Source organism: Solanum lycopersicum, chromosome 5 (assembly GCF_036512215.1).
Source record: "Solanum lycopersicum chromosome 5, SLM_r2.1".
NCBI lineage: Eukaryota > Viridiplantae > Streptophyta > Magnoliopsida > Solanales > Solanaceae > Solanum > Solanum lycopersicum.
In genome coordinates this window covers 55,109,255-55,127,490 of record NC_090804.1, presented here as the reverse complement: position 1 = coordinate 55,127,490, position 18,236 = coordinate 55,109,255, and the positions used below count along the sequence as shown (strand labels likewise).

The window sequence follows — 18,236 nt, the reverse complement described above, 5'->3', positions numbered from 1 at the left end:
TTTAAATTAAAAACAAAAATTAAATGACTTTTTGTGAAAAGAGTTGATAGTTGAGCGATCATCAAAGTTATTAATCCTTGTATTATTGAGCTTATTTCTAGTTTTGTTAAAGTTCGGTGAGGAGCACAATTAATATTTGATCAAGACGATCTTAGATTGATAATTTGATTTTCTCAACAAGTCAATATAATGGTATGTTCAGTTTAGCTTTGAAAATAGCCGACAATATAATATGATATATCTTGGACATGGATATGAAAAAAAGAACAACGTTAACATATAGCAAACACAAAAATTATATTTGTATGTTATAGTTATAGTTTGTATAATTGTGCTCTATAGCAAATAAAAATATTTATAATTTGCTATATATGTAAAAAAGAAAGCAGTTATATATAATTTATTTCTGTTTCGGTGTACATATACAAAAGATCAATTATATAATTTGTGTTTATATAAAACGAGAAAGAGAGAAAAGTAAAAGAGAATTGGGCAGGGAAATGTTTGTATTGTATAATTATAAGTGTATAGGACAAATATATAAGTTTTTGCATGAGTATATACAAATTTTTTCACCTTATACGAATAGAAACCTAATTTATACATTTTTGTTTGTATAAGCGAGAGAGGCCAGGGAGAGACTGGCAAGCGAGATCTGGGAGAGTTGCGAACGAGACCTTGGAGAGGGGAACAAAAATATATATATTATATACAATTTTCTCTCGCTTTATACAAACACAAACGCAATTTATACATTTGTGTTTGTATAAAAAGTGAGAGAGGCGAGGAGCGAATGAGAGTGGCGAGCGAGATTCACCTGGAGAGAGACGAAGTAGCAACTATTTGCTATGGGGTACAATTAAATTAAACTATAATTATAACACTTAATTTAAATTAATAATTTGGTATTATATATAAATTTTTTTAAAAATGAGATTGAAGTATTTCATCAACAATTGATTAAAAAGTGAAAATAAATGGTAGAATCAAGCATTATTCAAAGTAAATAAAATTGAACTCTACTACATATTCCTATTAAATATTACATCAAAAATCACAAATATTTCTAGAGATTTCTACTGAAAACCTGCATAAAAAGTATAATATTTATATGCTGATTTGGTTCAGATTTTTAGAACTCAATGCAAAATCAAATCAAATATAAGTGCGATTTTTATGCGATTTGCTTTGATTTTTCGATTAGAAGTAGCTTGCGATTTGATTTTGTTCACCTCTAGATCCCAAGATGCAACCTATAAATAACGAATTGTTGATCTTTTTATTCAAGTGTTGGACAATTTGCCTTGTGTCCATCTTTGGAGCATTGCCAATGCTGCCTTGGGTTGGTCCATTGGAACCATATGACCTGCATCATGAACCTTGAGGAATGTCAAAGGTCCATGATTCTTTTGAACTCCTTTATCCTCACCTTCTACTGTAAAATTAATGGATGGTGCAGCACCAAATTCTCTTTTCCCAGACCATTCCATTGCATGCACCCAATTTGAGTTCCCTATATAAACCTCAACAAATCACGATAGTTTAGTTCTTAAACAAGGAAAATTAACATAATACATAAAAATGGCCTTTAACTTGACTTCAGCGGACATGTATGATTTTTAACTTTGGGTGTCCACAAATAAACACTTAAACTTGTATACAATTTAACAAATAGACATATTTGTTAAACATGACATCCTATATGACAATTTTGTGTCCTATATGCATTATGACACATGTGTCTACTTGTTTACTTTTATATAATCTACTCGTGTATATCCAAAGTTGGAACGCATAAATATCAGCTGAATTCAAGTTAATATTATGCCTATTAAACCGTATGAAGAGTTAGAGTTCTCAAATGGTCAATTAACTAATAGTTACTATACAAAAAGTCACTTTCTTTGTTAAAGAAAATTAGATTCAAGAAATGTGACTTTTTGAGATAATAACTATCAGTTGAATAATCATATGAGAAATCAATCGAACGACCATATGAAGTTTACCAAGCCAGTTGCACATAAGGTCATACTCTCCCGCGTAAATGAGTAGATTGATACCATCCTCAAGAAGTGGAGGAATACCAACTACAAAACTCTTCATCATATCCGTACCCAACGCCTGTTTAACTATAGAACTACATGACACGAACTCGATGTCACCAACACCAAGGGCACGCTTAACTTGGTTGTCGTTGAGGTAAGTTTCCATCCTCGAGAAGTCATAGCAAAGGTTACCTTCGCAAGTCTTCCGTGTATCATAATACTGCGACATGTCAAGGGTCATAAACCGATTGATAGTTAGAAATCAAATGTACTTGTATGACTCTGTTTTCACATAGGAATGAAAAAAACCTCGAATTTTCCTCTGCTTCCTTACATTTTTATCACCCACAATGTCCATTATACTGCTGAAGATGTTTGTGCAATCTTGAAATGCATACAAGCAAGCATCTTCACCACCATTTCCTACCAATATTTTCACAAAAAACGCAAATTTAAGTTATTTTTTACTCCATCGAATCACCTTAAACGAAATATATGTGCAGTTGATCATAATGAGTAGAACTAGAGACATGGAAAATAATGCAAGTGGAACAAAAGAGTTACCACAAGAATTAATTTGCTGTTGACATTTCGGATATAATTTGTTGATGTTGTGGTAATCAGTTTGATTGATCAATTTCATATCCAAAGCATAGTCAGTATAAGATTTGAACTGGATTTCTGGATTTGTCATTCCATTTCCGATGGCAAATCCCTAATCGAATAATTCATTAAGCAGACATCAGTATTATTAACACGAATTCAGTTGAAAATACAGGGAGACGACTTATTAGAGTTAGAAAAAAAGGTGGTATACCTTAAGGTTTATGTGAATTCCTTCTTTCTTTTTGTTTCCTTGGTGAACACGAGAAGCAAATGCAGGGATATAGTGCCCTGCATACGATTCTCCAGTAATGTAGAAATCACTATTTACATACTCTGGATGCGCATTAAAGAAGGCCTAAAATCAAATATAACATCTATTTAGTATTAATACGAATCAAAATCTGTTTATGGAAAAAGGGAAAGGGGAACCAACCTGTATGAAGTCATAAAGGTCATTGCTTATATCTGTTTCATTGTGACGAATATCGCGATTATCAGAAGTATAACTGAAACCAGTCCCCGTTGGTTGATCAATATATATAAGATTTGAGACCTGTAGATTCCAAGAGACTAATGTCAATATAAATCTTATTCTAAAATATTAACTAGGTCTAGGTCTAGGATCAAATAATATAAAAGGCTTGATGTTATTTTGGAGTTGATGTTAAGTTTTGATGATTAACAAACCTAGAGATCTAATAAGGAATCAGATGCTTGTTTTTGGGACTGCTGACAATGAAATGAATGAATAAACTAAGTGTGAGGTATATTTGTGTGTCGTCATAAAAAAAGGGGAAAATGTTATATTATAGGTGTTTTGATGATCCTCATAAATGTATGGACTTAGTCCCTGACAGAGTAATCTCGTCCAAATTCAAATTGGATACAACTGTAAAGTTGTCATGTCATGTGGTTAGTGAAAAATGAAGTGTACTGCACCAATAGGAAGAACGAACGAGACTACCTGTTTCAGTGGCTCAGAAATGCATGGACCTGGTCTCAGGTAGAGTTCTCTCCATCATATGCATGATTGGGTACAAATGTAAAGCTATAATGTCAAAGATTGGTGAAGCGTCAACATACTAAACCAATCATAATGGATGAGTGTGTTTTTCAACGGGTAATAACTCTTTATGGTTGATATTTGCATTCATTCAAAGGAGAAAGTCAGCTAGCACCTTTCAATAACTCACAAAGAACATTGTAAGGGACTTGGGGCAAAAGGGCTTGCATGAAAAGGTTACAAGACATGTGTCAAAAAAACTACCACCTTTGATGTGGTAGGTGCACAACTTTTCTAAACAATAGTCCTTCAGCCAATAAGGTTGCATCAACGAGTTTGTGTTGATTTTATATAATCTCTTCCCAAAAACACAAACTCAAGATTTGGCAAACTAAAACTCATAAGCTTAAAAGAGAAGGCAATCTTCAAGGAAAAACTCAAGCACAATAACACATACATCAATGACCTGATCAACTGAATGAGTGTTTTCTGTACCTGTTGATGTTCTTGATTGTTTGTATTTGTGCTTAACTTGTAGTATATGTTTCACATTAATAGAAACGTTTCGAAACTTGTGAGAGTCTTTGTAAGAACATAGTTAAGGGTATCTTTGTGTCGTACAGTAAAGGTCTACATTAATTGTTAAAGTAGTGGGCAATGCAGACATTGCTTAGGCTCGCTTAAGTAATCCTTGTATTAGTGTGAGATTATCCGGTTAATCTCATTGTTGGTGGTGTAATATGTGTTTTAATTTTGCTTGACAAGATTAGTAAAAACATTTAGAAAAATCCTGTAAGACAAGTCATGGTTTTTTACTCCCTTAAACTAGTAGGTTTCCATGTAATACTCTTATATCTATTTTATATTGTGATATTTACTTTCTACACTGTTATTCTACTGAAGAACCTGGTCCCGTGGATACTAGTAGACGCATACATTCCAACAAGACCAAAAATGAGCAGCCATTCTCCAAAATATATTATGCTTCAGTTGGAGGCATGCAATTGAAGTTGACATTCATTCATTCAAGACTTTCATCCAATGAAGATAATATCAATGATACCAAAATATTAATTAGCTTAGATGATCTTGGGAACTCCAAGGATAGCCACGGTTGTCACTACAACCTTTGCCACAATCTCTGTTCTTCGAATAAACACTTTGTACGTACGGAGTAAATTCTCATTATAGCATAGCCTATTAACTATGCAAGGGATGTAAGATGCACTAGACAAGCCCTGCGTAAAACGTCGATACAAAAGAAATTGAAGGATTGGTCTCAGGTCGTCCCTTTCGATGACCATAGATGATCTTATATTTTTTTGTCTTATAAACACAAGTTATAAGTTAGAAATTGTAACTTAATTTTTTGATTTTTTTTATTGAAATTTTAGAATAACTTTTTCACTTAAAGTTATTTGATTGTTAGATATTGAATTAAACGAGTTTGAACTAAAACATGTGTCTTTGATTTATTAAAATTTAATTGGATCATTTTTTTGGTAAACAATAAATATCATAAAAGTGCTTTAAAATAATTTTAATCTAAAAATACCTAGCAAACAGAATTACAGCTCAACATTTGAACTTCTTCATATGGTCTGTATGGTTTGGGGTAAATAACTGTCATTTTCTCATTTTCAAATATTGCTCCATAACCTATGTTGGTAGGGGGATTGTCGAAATTTTATTTAAATAAAATTAATATGTAACAAGTATTTAAATGAAGGAGTGTCTTTAATATTAAAGGGAATGTTCTTTCGCTGTTTGGTTAAAAGTGTTAGGTTATTAGTATTTTAATATTAATATTTAACAATATTAAATTGCTTTATTTTGGAGTTATAAGAATGAACATTGGTATGGATGACTTCTACATCATCCATTAGCATTGGTTATCCTCAATGCATTTCATTCTTAATTCCTCCATTACTTCCTTTTTAACCTATGTAACATATGTAACTCCCTTTGTAACATATGTAACTCCCATTGTAACCTATGTAACTCTTAAGGCCATTATCTTCACTATTTACTACCTCCATTATCTTCCTATTCATTGCTAGGAAGACTTCTTGTAGTATAAATAGTGATAGTCTTCATTTGGTTTTAGAGACATACAATTCATAAGAGAAAACAAAGAGTGAAAGAGCTAGTCTAAAAGAGAGTTCTTATTAGTTGAAGGGATGTGTTCTTTTTTGTGGAGCTTTGGACTCAACTCGAGTTGTTGAGTAATATTTTGTGAAGGCTGTTGTATCCTGAAGGGGACAAGTCAAAGAGGACTACTGCTGGACCGGTGAAAACATTTGTTGCAATGGGCTTGAATCTCCTTAAAGAGAGCGAGATATCCGCGCCTCAGTCTGAAGAGATTAATTTCTTCATTTTATTTTCAATTGTAATCTTGCAATTTTATTATCTTGTAAGTTTTTTCTCTAACAAAAAGTAATTCTATTTAAAATCAATTTCTTCAGATTTGAATATAATTTTTGCAGAATATATATATCCTTCTTTACGGCATTCTCAAGTATTCTTTTCTTTTTCAAAAAGATCAAGTCCAAACTCTTGCTTTTCTGTAGAATTTTTTCACTATTGTTTTTGTGTATAAATTCAAAAGCTTATCATATCTCTAAAACTAAAATTACGTGTGTTTAATCTCATAGCTATCTTTATGAGGAGAGGGACCAAACATAGTATTTTTAGGAAAACATTTCACCCATATTTTAAGCCTTTAATTTCGTACTTAATATTTATATTATCAAATTATATATATATATATATATATATATATATATATATATATATATATATATATATATATATATATATATATATATATATATATTCTGTTTAAAAAAGAATGTTACTATTTTCTTTTTAATTTGTTCAAAAAGAATGATTCTTTTTTTTTGCAACAATTTAACTTTAACTTTCCACGTGACATGATTAAAATCACAAGATTAAAGGGCACTTTGGTACATTTGACATAACTTTAATTTTGAATAACAAAATTAAAATTCTTTTTTTTTCTTAAACTCTGTTACAAGTCAAACTAGGTCATCTTTTTTAAAATAAAGAGAATATAATTTTGAATTATATTAAATAGAGCTATTTGAATCCAATATATCATTCACTCCATAGATCTTTTATTTATTGGAATGAATTTCTTATTGCTCTAAAATAAGATAGCATGTCAACTACAATTTCTAAAGAATCTAAATTTGACTAAGCATAAATTCAATCAAAAATTAAAAATTAGCATATCTTCAAAAGCTATTTAATTTATGCAAATTTCAAAGAAGATGGCTCTTTGTTAGCCGACAGAGACATTTAAATGGCCAAAAAAGAGTTCTGAAACTTTGGAACTCTGCTCATATGGTAGGTCTAGTTTGTCTCAAACATTTAAACTTCACATGTCATAGTAGGGCCAAAGGTTTTAACCCATACAACTATATCATATAGATATCATTGAGGTTGATTATTTTGTTTAATTGGTACTTTTTCTGTTTCTAATTATTTATTCATATTTTTTTTAATTATTTCTAATTACTTGTTCATTTTAATAAATTAAGAATGGAAAAAAAAATTGCTCATTATACCCTTAATTAATTACTTTAAAAATAATAGGACAATTTTTAATCTATCAACTTTGTAATTAATAGAGTTAAAATGGTAAACTCACTATATATCAATTATTGCTTTTTAATAGGTGTGACAATTTAAAAATGAACAAATAATTAGGGAAAGAGGAAGTATTAAATCAGTATTGGTATCATTAAGGTCTCTAGTTAAGAAATTACTCGTTTGTGAATGATATTTAGGAGCGGCTCAAGCATATTAGTGGCCTAAAAGAAATATTAAACGGGCCTTAAACTTGAATCGTCAATAACTTTTATAAAATTGATTTCTTCTAGTTTTCAATTGATAATATCACCATTCTTATTTTAAATTATTTTTTATGAGATATAGTACTTCAAATATGTCTAATTTCTTCTAATAATTCCTTCAATTTTCATGAAAAGATTACTTTTTCTACAAACAGTATTCAAAATTTGTTAAAATATAACTTATAACCTATTATTATTTAAAATGAGCCCCCTTAAATTTGGGGGCTAAAGACACATGTCTTTTTTTTAAACACTGTCGAGTCACCCCCTAATGATGCTATAAGAGTATATGTCTATCATTAAGGTCTCTTGTTTAGAAATTATTCATTAGTCAATGATACTTAGAATGTATATATATTCTTATAGTATCATTGACTAATGATTAATTTTTAAAGAGAAAAGACATAAAGTCATCACTGATCTTGTCTCGAATTTGCAAAAAGACACCTTAATTTTGTAACTATCTTATTACCCCACTAAACAATTTTGAAAATATATTATTATGCCATTTTTCGATCAACCCCAAGTTTTAAGAAGCAAGTGTGTTCACACACCAATCATTATATGACACATGTTAATTTAATTTAAAATGTATTTTTTTTATTTTGAGTTTTCCTTATCTCTTTTTTAACTTTATTTCTCTCTATCTCTTACTTTTTGACTTTTAAAATTTCAGTTCATCTCCCTCCTCTCACTTTCAAATGATTCATTCCTCCATTATCCTTTTCTTTCTTCACCTCCTACACCCCATGTCAAATTGAGCCCTACTCCAATTTTTTTTTATTTTCTTTTTCTTCTTCTGGTCAAATTCTTTATAGAATTTTTATTACTTTTTAGACTTTATTGAATTATTGATAGCAAAATTAATTATTTTTCTAAGAAAATTTAGAAGGTATCATAAACTACTCATTTTCATATAAATTCAAAATTAGAAATGATAATATTAAAAGAATCAATTAATTCGCAAAAATTGAAAGAACTTAATTGAAATCGGATAAAAAAGCTATATGATATTGTTTGATCATCATGAAATATAATGTGTTTATTAAATTGTTCGAAATTTAAAAAAATATTTAGATGAAATTTTAAAATGAAAGAGAGTAATATTCATAGTAATAAAAAAGAGAGGTGAAGTTGTGGTAAGAATAATGACATTGAAACTAAGAGCTTTAATGGATGGAGATGAGAATGGATTTTTGAAGAAGAAAGAAGAAAGAAGAAAGAAGAAAGAGAAAGAAAAAATAAAAAGGAAAAAAAGTTAAAATAACAAGAAAAATAAGAAAATATATTTTATAATAAAGTACTTATAAAAAATAAAATTATATTATTTATTATAGGTTGCTCACTCTCTTTGAGAGAGTGCACACCACTCTATGTCAAGTACAAAAAATAATATAATTATATCTATTCAAAATTGTTTATTGGAGTAATAAGACTGTTGCAAAGTTAAAATGTCTTTTTGAAAATTCGACATAACTTAAGTGTTGACTTTATGCCTTTTCTCATTTCTAAACAAGAAACTTTAATGATACCAATATATATATACTAATTTAATATCAACTAAATTATCGGTCTTAATGATATCAATATAGCATATGATACTTATTTAGTATCAATTAAGTAAAATTAGTTAAAAATTATATAATATAATTATTTAGTGGATATAAATATGGAAAGATATATATTTGTAACTATTTTACCTTTGTGGGAGATTTACTTAATTTCCCCATATAAATTTTCATCCTAAGAAGGAAAGTTACATGCTAACATTGTTGGAACTCTATTTTATAAAATATTTTTCATATTTGTTATGGTATGTACATTCAATATTGAGGAATACCTTTACAGTAATTAATATTGAATTTATAAAAAAAGCCTAAAATATCTTTAAAGTCTTAAATTTATGATTTAAGGTAAAGAAGTAGCATTTTTTGAATTAATTCATGAACTTTTAAATATTATTTTATAAATATTTATTATTTATTTTAAATATTAAACTTTAATATATCTTTTTAAAAAAGCTATTTATTAAGTAACATCACATAATTGAGACGGATGAATAATTAAGATGAACATAGTCAAACTTTTAAGTTTATCGGTAATTTTTATTTGGACACTTGAATTAAAATTTTGATTAAGGACTTGAATGTATGATAATGTACTTCTATAGATATTTTCGCATCAAATTTTTATAAACACTCATTTGTAGTAGCTTTCGTGTTGTGCATTAGTAATAGAGCGAGTTTATTAATTGGATGTGATTTAATTAGTAATGGGTAGTTAAATTATAACAAATAGTTAAACGTCGTGTATAAAAAAAATATTTAAATTTAAAATCATTAAATAAGTGGTTAATTGTGAATCCAATAGGTGGATGAGAAAAGTATTTTGAAGCCAATAGGTGGATGGAGAGTAATTTTATATCATTTCTAATATTTCAAAGATATTTTAGGCCCTTTAATTTTTCATTGAATTTATTGATTAAGTTAATATAAACTAGTTTAGAGATAGAGAACTAACATTCACATAAGTCAATAAGCGTTAACTACTTCAAATTAAAATAAAAAATAAAAAATCTACTAATCAGTCACAACTAATGATCAGTAAGATGTTAACTTAAAGAAGATTAGTCAGTAGTAGTCGAGAAGATACTTTGCATAAGAGCAAAATGTTCAATAACAAGTTGCTAATAATTACTTATATGTTTCGATTTGTTTTTCTAGTCTGATAAAAAATAGAGTTAAAAGAAAATAAAAAAGGAACTAAAATTTTTGAATCTTGTATATCTGAACTATACTATCTGTTAATCTTATAATTTTAAAAATATCAGTTAAAATTAATACTTTACCTTGTCCCAGCCAAATTCATTCCAGACAAGAGACATATTATGTGATATTTGAAAAGGTCCATTTTCATAAAACAAAGCCAATTCACTGCTACAACCTGGCCCTCCTGTTAGCCACATCACTACTGGATCATTCTTTGTTACTCCTTGATTCAAAGAAAAAATAAAACATCCTATACAAAACAAAATAAAAAATAGTAATTTTTCATTAATTAATTAAAATCATTATAATATGAAAAGAATAAGAACAAAACAATCTATACTAAAATACATTTTCATTATGATACAATTCAGATTTCAAGATAATCAGCCAGGTTTTGAAATAAAATTTTCATTTTTAGAAACCATTTAAAAAGTAATGTAAGTTACAATAATTATTTAAAAGAAATATAAATAAACTATAGTTAAAAAAAAGAACTAATTTGAATTTCGATCGAAATCTATAAAGTGTAACATAAATTAAGTCACAAGAATTAATAATCAAAATATTTAAAAAAAATATAAATAAACTACAATTGAAAAAGAACTAATTTGAATCTCGATTAAAATTTAAAAGGTATCACATAAATTAATATTGATAGACAAAAAGGACTGGATTTCTCAGTTGACAACTGATACTTATCATCATCTCATAAAAAGTCACATTTCTTTTTTCATAACAATTTTCTTCTATAAAAAATAATAATTATTCGAGATAAACAATAAATTTCTACAAGTGATCATTTAAGATATTAACTCGAGATAAGAAATATAACCTTGCAGCTTTAGTATGCAGAAGATGATAATATCCAGCATGATGAGCTAAGTCTTGAACAGTAGCACCAGAATGACCAAGATAAGATAAAATCAACTTCTTTTCAAATAGTCTTTGTTGATCAACTATTTGATCTTTTGAAGAAACAATAATATTTATGTCATGTTTAGGGAATAAATTAAGTTGACTAATGAATTTTTCAGCCATTGTTTTCATAGGATCATGGGAATCCAATAAATTTTTTGATGAGTATGAAAGAACATGAGAAAGAGAACAAATAGTAAGGAAAAGAAGAGAGAATATTGAAGAAGCCATTTTTAATTTTACCCCTTAAGATTCGAATGAAGAGTATTATGAGTCTTATTATAAGCGCAGGATTTATTGACCATAGAGAAAATATTTTTTTGGCAGTTTATGTGATGATTGTATTAAGTTTTGTTTCTTTATAAGAAAGTTTTATTTTTATTTGAACAAGATTTGAATTATATCTGAAATCTCATGAAATTATATTTAGTTAGGACTTAATTACTGTATAAACTATTTTAAAATAGAATAATACATCATAAATGTTGATGAGGAATATAGAGTGTGCACACTCATGCCCATTTTTAATTGGTGATTTTATAGATACTCATAATTATTGACCTTAAAACTTATATAGGTTTATAATTTTCAAAATTCTTATTTGTGAAATATTTATTTCCCTCCTCATTTTATTTTATTTTTCTCTTTCATCAATTTGATTGGTAAATAAATTTAATTAAATAAATGAATTTAGTGATATATAAATGACAAAATAGAAATCGACTTAAAATAATAATAAATTCTATATTGGTGAGAATAATCATCATTATACGAGATATGAATAATTTAAAAAGTAATGATATGAATAATAAATTATGTTACATATAAAATAAATAATAAGTGAATATAAATGTGGAGTTGATGCTAATTGAACTTTATATAAAACATAAAATTGACATGGTATAAAATTGTAATTTAAATTATTCCAAGTAATTTCATAATCTTTGATATCACTTGTCCCGAACTTTAATCAGAATGCAAATAGTAGCTGAGAAAAATGTATATCGATTACATTCTAAGGAACTTGTCAAACCAATTGCTAGCTTCCTTTACCATCAATGGAGTCATTTGATGCTCAATACCAGCTTGAACTGTCAGCTGAAATGTTACAAAGAACAAAAATTTCAAAAAATAGCGTGAAAACTGGAAACAAACTTATATGTACAAACACTAACGTTTTAACTTCTTGCGACTTTCACTATCTTGAATAACTTTGTACCTTGAAATTAAGTGGACAGTCAGCATCTGCACAAACTTCCTGGGCTGTTGACGTTGGAATATCCAGGCCAGCAATTGGACAACGCGGATCTTCCTCTCCTACATATCACAAATGTAGAGTTATCTTCCAGCTATTACCACAAATTTGAAATGGTAAATACTTGATAATTTATGTGTACTAAATGGTGATGGCATGAAGTATAACAAATCATATGAATGGATAGATCGTACCATTTAAAATCAGCAAAGGGCGTGGGGCAATGACTGGGACGGTGTATGGTGAATCAAATTGAGAAGCCAAACCTGGAGCAATTCTGTCCCAGACCTGGTCATGTATTCTAATTAACGTCAAATAGAAATATTTGGTTGATGAATATTATCATTAGAAGTTAACAACTTCTTGTGCTACATTTTGGGAACTGATAACTATAACAAAATGATCAAGTCGCTTGCTCGACATGCAAATATGCAAGAAAGGGTACTAAGAAGGACGAAATCCTGACCTTCTCAACCACTTCTTTGTCAATTTCATTCTTGCCTAAATCGGAACGTGCTTCTGAAAGGACAAACAAATGATATCTCCGGTATGTTAAGACCCACATATAGAACACTAATAAGAAGCTGATAAAGCCAATTAAAAGTTAAACTAGTTTATGCCACCTTCAAACACATCTTTGATACTGTCAACTCTTGCCTGCCATCGATCATGCTCAATAGCCCACCGAAATCCCTGCAACCTTATCACAAGATCTCCATAATAGATCTCCTATTGATATATCCGCAAATATTTCCTCATCTTCACACAACCTAATACTCAAGTAAGGGTCACCTGAACTCCGATTATAGGAACAACCACTGAAAAACGAGTGTCGGCAAATGCAGCAAACCATGCATGCATACCTGCAACACAGAACATATATGAACTCCACATGTTTAAGAAACAGTTAGATATTGCATGTAAATTGTCAAGTGACTCGCCTAACCTCCAAGTGATTCACCAGTAATTCCTATCCTTGACGAGTCAATATCTTCCCTCTCTGTTAGATAATCCGCTAGTTTTATCAAGTCCCACACCTTCAAAATTTGCAGAGAATTATTATCCTCAGAGGCTAGACAGATATTAGATAATAAGCCCTGTAGTTTGACACTGAACACTGTACTTTGTCAACAACAAATTTCTATTTCCTTACCGTATCATATATGAACGGCATTGTATCACCTTTTTTCCATGACGATATAAGGGCCTGTATTGTAGAAAAAGCAGCAAGGATAATCAACTCAATCAGATAATAGCATTTAACCGAAAGAAAATAGAATGCAAGTTCAGTTCCTGATTTCTCCTCCTTAATAAAAAGTCAATAATAACAGGGTATCAAGTACTCTCCGACATTGTTTATACTCCGAATAAGCGAAGTACTTGTACAGGCGCAACAAAATGGATCCTTCAAAACAAAAAGGCCAAAGATTTTTCTACTAAATGCAGAACAATTGTACATACTACATATAGGACAGTGCACAAATAGCCTATTAGACCTGAGTGTACTTTTTTCTTCTGAGAAGATAACCAAGAGAAGAACAGAAGCAAAGAGCAAATGCACCTGTTCTTACATCACGATATGTTGTCGTATTGGTGGCACGTTCTCCATGGTATCGAGAATCAATTGCTACAGCTATGTATCCCCTTGAAGCATATGCCTGAATCCAAAAAAGAAAATATCAAAATTGTACATACAATTGTCACTCATTTCTTCTGCTCGATGGTAATATGGGGAGTACTTTTGAGAAAACAGAATATCACCTGAAGCAATGGCCGTAACCACTCTTTACATTTGTTTGTACTATGCAGGAAGACAATAGCTGGCCTCTTTTTCTTAGTGGCTTCCTTCATGCTCAATACCAAGACAGGCAACCGTCCTTGCTCTCCTTCCTGGAAACAGTGAGTTCATGTGCAATACTTATAGATGAGACATTGAGAACATTACTTCTGAAAAATGAGCATTCCCACATAAATCTTCATTCAATTCATCTGATTCTTCATGTAACAAAAGAATTATAATTGACACAGCCACTTCATTTGACTGCTTATGCTCAGTCGTTTTTAATTATCGCTGAACCTTTGGCACTCTTATTTACTGTTCAAACACCATTGAGGCACTCCAGTCCAAATAAGTGAAATGAATAGTGAGGATTCAAATAACCGACCATAATTGGACATATGCTTAGGTGATCGCACCTTTTTGTTGAGGTTACGGTTCCATACATATATGCTCCACACAATTTCACTATTAGTTATCATACTCATCTCTGCTACCATTTTTTCATTTACAGACTACTTTGCCAGAAACAACTTCTCTACCTTCAAGTTTAAGAGGTAGTGGTAAGGCCTATGTACACTCTACCCTCCCCTCTACTCTCCCCAGATCCCACTTTGTGGGATTTCACTGGGTATGTTGTTGTAGTTGCTTAAATCATAGTCATTTTTGTTTTATAGAGAAAATCCAGTTGACACAATAGTTATTCTCTTTAGACTTCATACATAAGAGAAGTGAAAACTTCAAGCAAAAAAGCTGGTAAAAAAGTTCTATCCCAATTCCCAACTAATATGATTAAGGGATCAAAGCATAGTATTCTATCTCTCGGTAATACTTTTTTTCCTACACATTAGGGGAGGGAGGAAAGGGGAACACTGAATATTTCTACTTTCACTAACACTTATGATGGGGAAAAAAGGCACAATTAAAATTTATCCTAAAGTCTTTTACCTTTGTAGAAACTATTTGCATTTAAGAAATCATAAGAAGGAATGAAAAAATAGAAACCATATAACCTCTGTGGTCAAGTAGAAATTTTGCTCCTGAATAAGTTCCTTCATATTGGGAATATCTTCTTTAGGGCAAGATGACATTACCTGTATTAAAAAATATCATCTGTAAAAATAACGGGAAGTAGGTGCAGAAACAAAAATATCAAGCTTGTGAAGGCGTTGTATGACCTCACTGAATATTGGCTTTGGAAATTCCTGATATAATGGATCATTCACAGGTTTCCCAGGTATCACACAGAGTGGAACTGGAATGAATTACATATAGGAAAATAACAACTTCTTTGATTAGTCTCAGGGCAGTAAGAAAAGAATCCACCAAGTCTAGTAAATGAGGAAAAACACAAAACTGATCTCAACAATCGACGTGTGTAGTTGAAACAAGAAAATCCGGTAGCAGAGTGATATTGTTGCGTTAAGTGGCTACAGGTCTTCAGACTATGTAACTATGGAAATATTCTAAGTTGTTTGGACTCTCCAAACATGTTGTCATACCGTGTCAGATACTCCACAAATGCACTACTTTTGGAGGATCCGACCCACACCTGATGGCATTTCTGAAGAGTCGGAGCATCATAGAGAATGAATGGAAGAAACACTTGCAACACGACACATAAAGCCCAACTTTTACTTTATCTATGTCCTCAATCTAGTTCCTAAGTTCCAATAATAGTGAGAATATTGTGTTAATACTATAGCGAAATTCCCCATCAACTACCTGAGCAGATGAAAAAGTAAAGCACCATTTGACCTCCCCTACTTTGTCAATTACAGCCGTCTCATCTATTCTATTCTCGAAAGTGCAAAGACAGATGGTCCTTTTTTTGAACTGTCTTGTTTTCAGGCCTCCACGGCAGTCGTCCATGAAAAATTTATACAAGTACTTTTTCTAATTTCATTTTTGAAAAGTTGAAACTTAAAGAGAAGTATCCCAAGTTTGATACAATCCATGCCGATTTTTTTTTTTAAAAAAAAAGAAAAGTGCAAAAGGTGGAAAGTCAATATATTTTGACTAATTGCCAAAGAAAAGTGAAACAGATGCTCCCTAGTTTTCAATTTGGTTTGTCTCACCTTCTGTTTAAGTCCATTTCAATACAATTTTTTTCGAGTAACTCTTTAATTTTAATTTTCCTCATGTCATTTTTAAGACCATAAAACTTGATGACATTTTGGTACATTTTATGTTTCTTTACTTCAAGTCATTTTTCTTAAATTTTGTGTCATATATATTGGTAATGAAACCTTCATCTTAAAGGTCTTAAGCTAAGCTACATAAGCAATATGTTGATTCTTTTGTTCAATAACATTCTAGTATCGCCCTTTGTAACAATCAAGACAGGTAAGTTCATCCGTCTATACAGTTGTAGAAGATTCAGCAGCTACCACCCCACATCTTCAGGTAGAACCCCAAGTTGAGGAGTTACTCGGAATGCTGCCAATATATAAGTATCCTTCATTTGCTACTTAGTAGTATAGTAAGTTAATTTTGTGCAAGTCAAAATGTACAAACAAATTGAATTTGAGTGACTAATATAAAGGCGCTAGCAACTCCGAAAATACTTTGATGCTTTCATTACTCAGAAAAAAAAAACAGATAGAAGAGATAGCATAGGTCATTCTCATAAAGACAAATAAATTAGAAAGTGTTTTTGTATTTTCCAATTGTAATTTGTAATCTATAACAGAAAGCAATATATAAGGAAAAAAATGACCTTGTGGAGTACGACGGGTGTGAAGGAGGTGAAGAAACTGAGAGCGGAGTTTGTCGGCATCAATTGCCATTATTTTGTTCATAATTTTTGAAACTCTGCCGTATGGCTGGACAAACTGCATCTGCAATATGGATCCCACGCCTCTCACCAACATTGCTGCGCCCCTCATGTATATGGATAAGAAGAGACACCAGGAACTTGGTTTGGCTTTAATAAACAAACAAAAAAAAAATATCACTCCTCCCTCAGATAAAAAATCACTTTTCTTGATTTTAGTCTTTTTAAGTATTTTAAAAAATTATCAAGTTCGTTGTCCATTTTCTTATACAAATAACTTAGATTTATATTAACAGAACTCATGCCTCGAGAAATTTAATTCTTACCAATTTTATTGTTGTTTCTCTCTCTTTCTTCACTATTTTTTTTTTCAATGCGAAGAACCTTAACCTCAACGATTTAAAATAAAATTCACAAGGTAAGAAAATATAAGTAATAATTTTATCCAACAGAAGATAAAAAATGAAGCATATTATTGCTAATAATGACTTGAATATGCTAAATTTTATTACAAAAAGAAAAAAATATTACCCGTTAAATCCAAAGTTTGTCCTCCGACGACTTCATTGAACAAAATTTGTTTAATTATTCAGAAATTGAAATTTATAAAATGGTATTATTTGCAATTTTTCATTTTTTATTTTAAATAGATCAATTTTATTATTCTATTCGTCTTATTTTGGGTAAAGAGATTTGAGTAAATTATTAACATATTCAAGTGCAGACTCAAACAGTTAACAACAACTATATGCTTAATTTTATCCTCCATTAAATAAAATTAGGATTTTTTTCTCATTAAATTTATTTTAAATCGTTGACGTTATTTTTTTCCATAAAAATAGATTGAAGAAAAAAGTGTCGGATAGATAAACAACTTAGAAGTGGGTTAAAGATTTAATTGCATGAAGAATTCCGTTAATATAAATCTAAACTATTTGTATTTAAAGAAATGGACAAAGACCAAGCCTAACAAGTTTTTAAATACTTGAAAAACTAAAATCGGTGTGTATAGTTAAGGGTTAAAATCGGTAAGTGTATAGTTAAAGAGCTAAAATCGATATGTATAGTTAAAGAACCAAAGTTGATAAGTTTCTTAATAGTTTAAGGACTAAATCTATTAAGTGTATAGTCAAGGAACCATTTTTAACCTAATTCTATAATTAAGTGACTATTTATGTTATCTTCTCTTATTTGGTACTAGATTGGCAGCAAG

The 18,236-nt window shown here is 30.1% G+C and overlaps 1 protein-coding gene and 1 pseudogene across 2 annotated transcripts; both read right to left on the bottom strand.

Moving 5' to 3' along the window:
- Positions 1 to 942: 942 nt before the first annotated feature.
- On the bottom strand, positions 943 to 11,533 carry LOC101255301 (serine carboxypeptidase-like; annotated as a pseudogene).
- Positions 11,534 to 12,073: 540 nt separating this feature from the next.
- LOC101255596 (uncharacterized) lies at positions 12,074 to 17,222 on the bottom strand. Of its 2 annotated transcripts, XM_004240120.5 has the most exons (13): positions 16,967 to 17,208; positions 15,426 to 15,502; positions 15,261 to 15,341; positions 14,232 to 14,360; positions 14,042 to 14,128; positions 13,624 to 13,677; positions 13,417 to 13,507; positions 13,263 to 13,333; positions 13,094 to 13,163; positions 12,937 to 12,989; positions 12,665 to 12,758; positions 12,435 to 12,532; positions 12,074 to 12,313 (listed from the first exon to the last, which is right to left on the bottom strand). In XM_004240120.5, exons 1-13 carry the CDS (start codon positions 17,133 to 17,135, stop codon positions 12,224 to 12,226), a joined length of 1,164 nt encoding a protein of 387 aa, XP_004240168.2. In that variant the 5' UTR covers positions 17,136 to 17,208; the 3' UTR covers positions 12,074 to 12,223. The 2 variants fall into 2 exon arrangements, with proteins under 2 accessions (XP_004240168.2, XP_010321573.2); XM_010323271.4 differs by lacking the exon at positions 15,426 to 15,502 and having other exon boundaries at positions 16,967 to 17,222.
- Positions 17,223 to 18,236: the final 1,014 nt, after the last annotated feature.

What these genes read in the sequence shown, in the direction of transcription:
- LOC101255596 (XM_004240120.5), bottom strand. Translation starts at nt 17,135, where the DNA reads ATGAGGGGCGCAGCAATGTTGGTGAGAGGCGTGGGATCCATATTGCAG. An exon ending in CAAAGCCAATATTCAGTGAG is followed by an intron (nt 15,342 to 15,425) that starts GTCATACAACGC and finishes TTTTTAATACAG; the next exon opens with GTAATGTCATCTTGCCCTAA. An exon ending in ATTTCTACTTGACCACAGAG is followed by an intron (nt 14,361 to 15,260) that starts GTTATATGGTTT and finishes CACTGTTTCCAG; the next exon opens with GAAGGAGAGCAAGGACGGTT.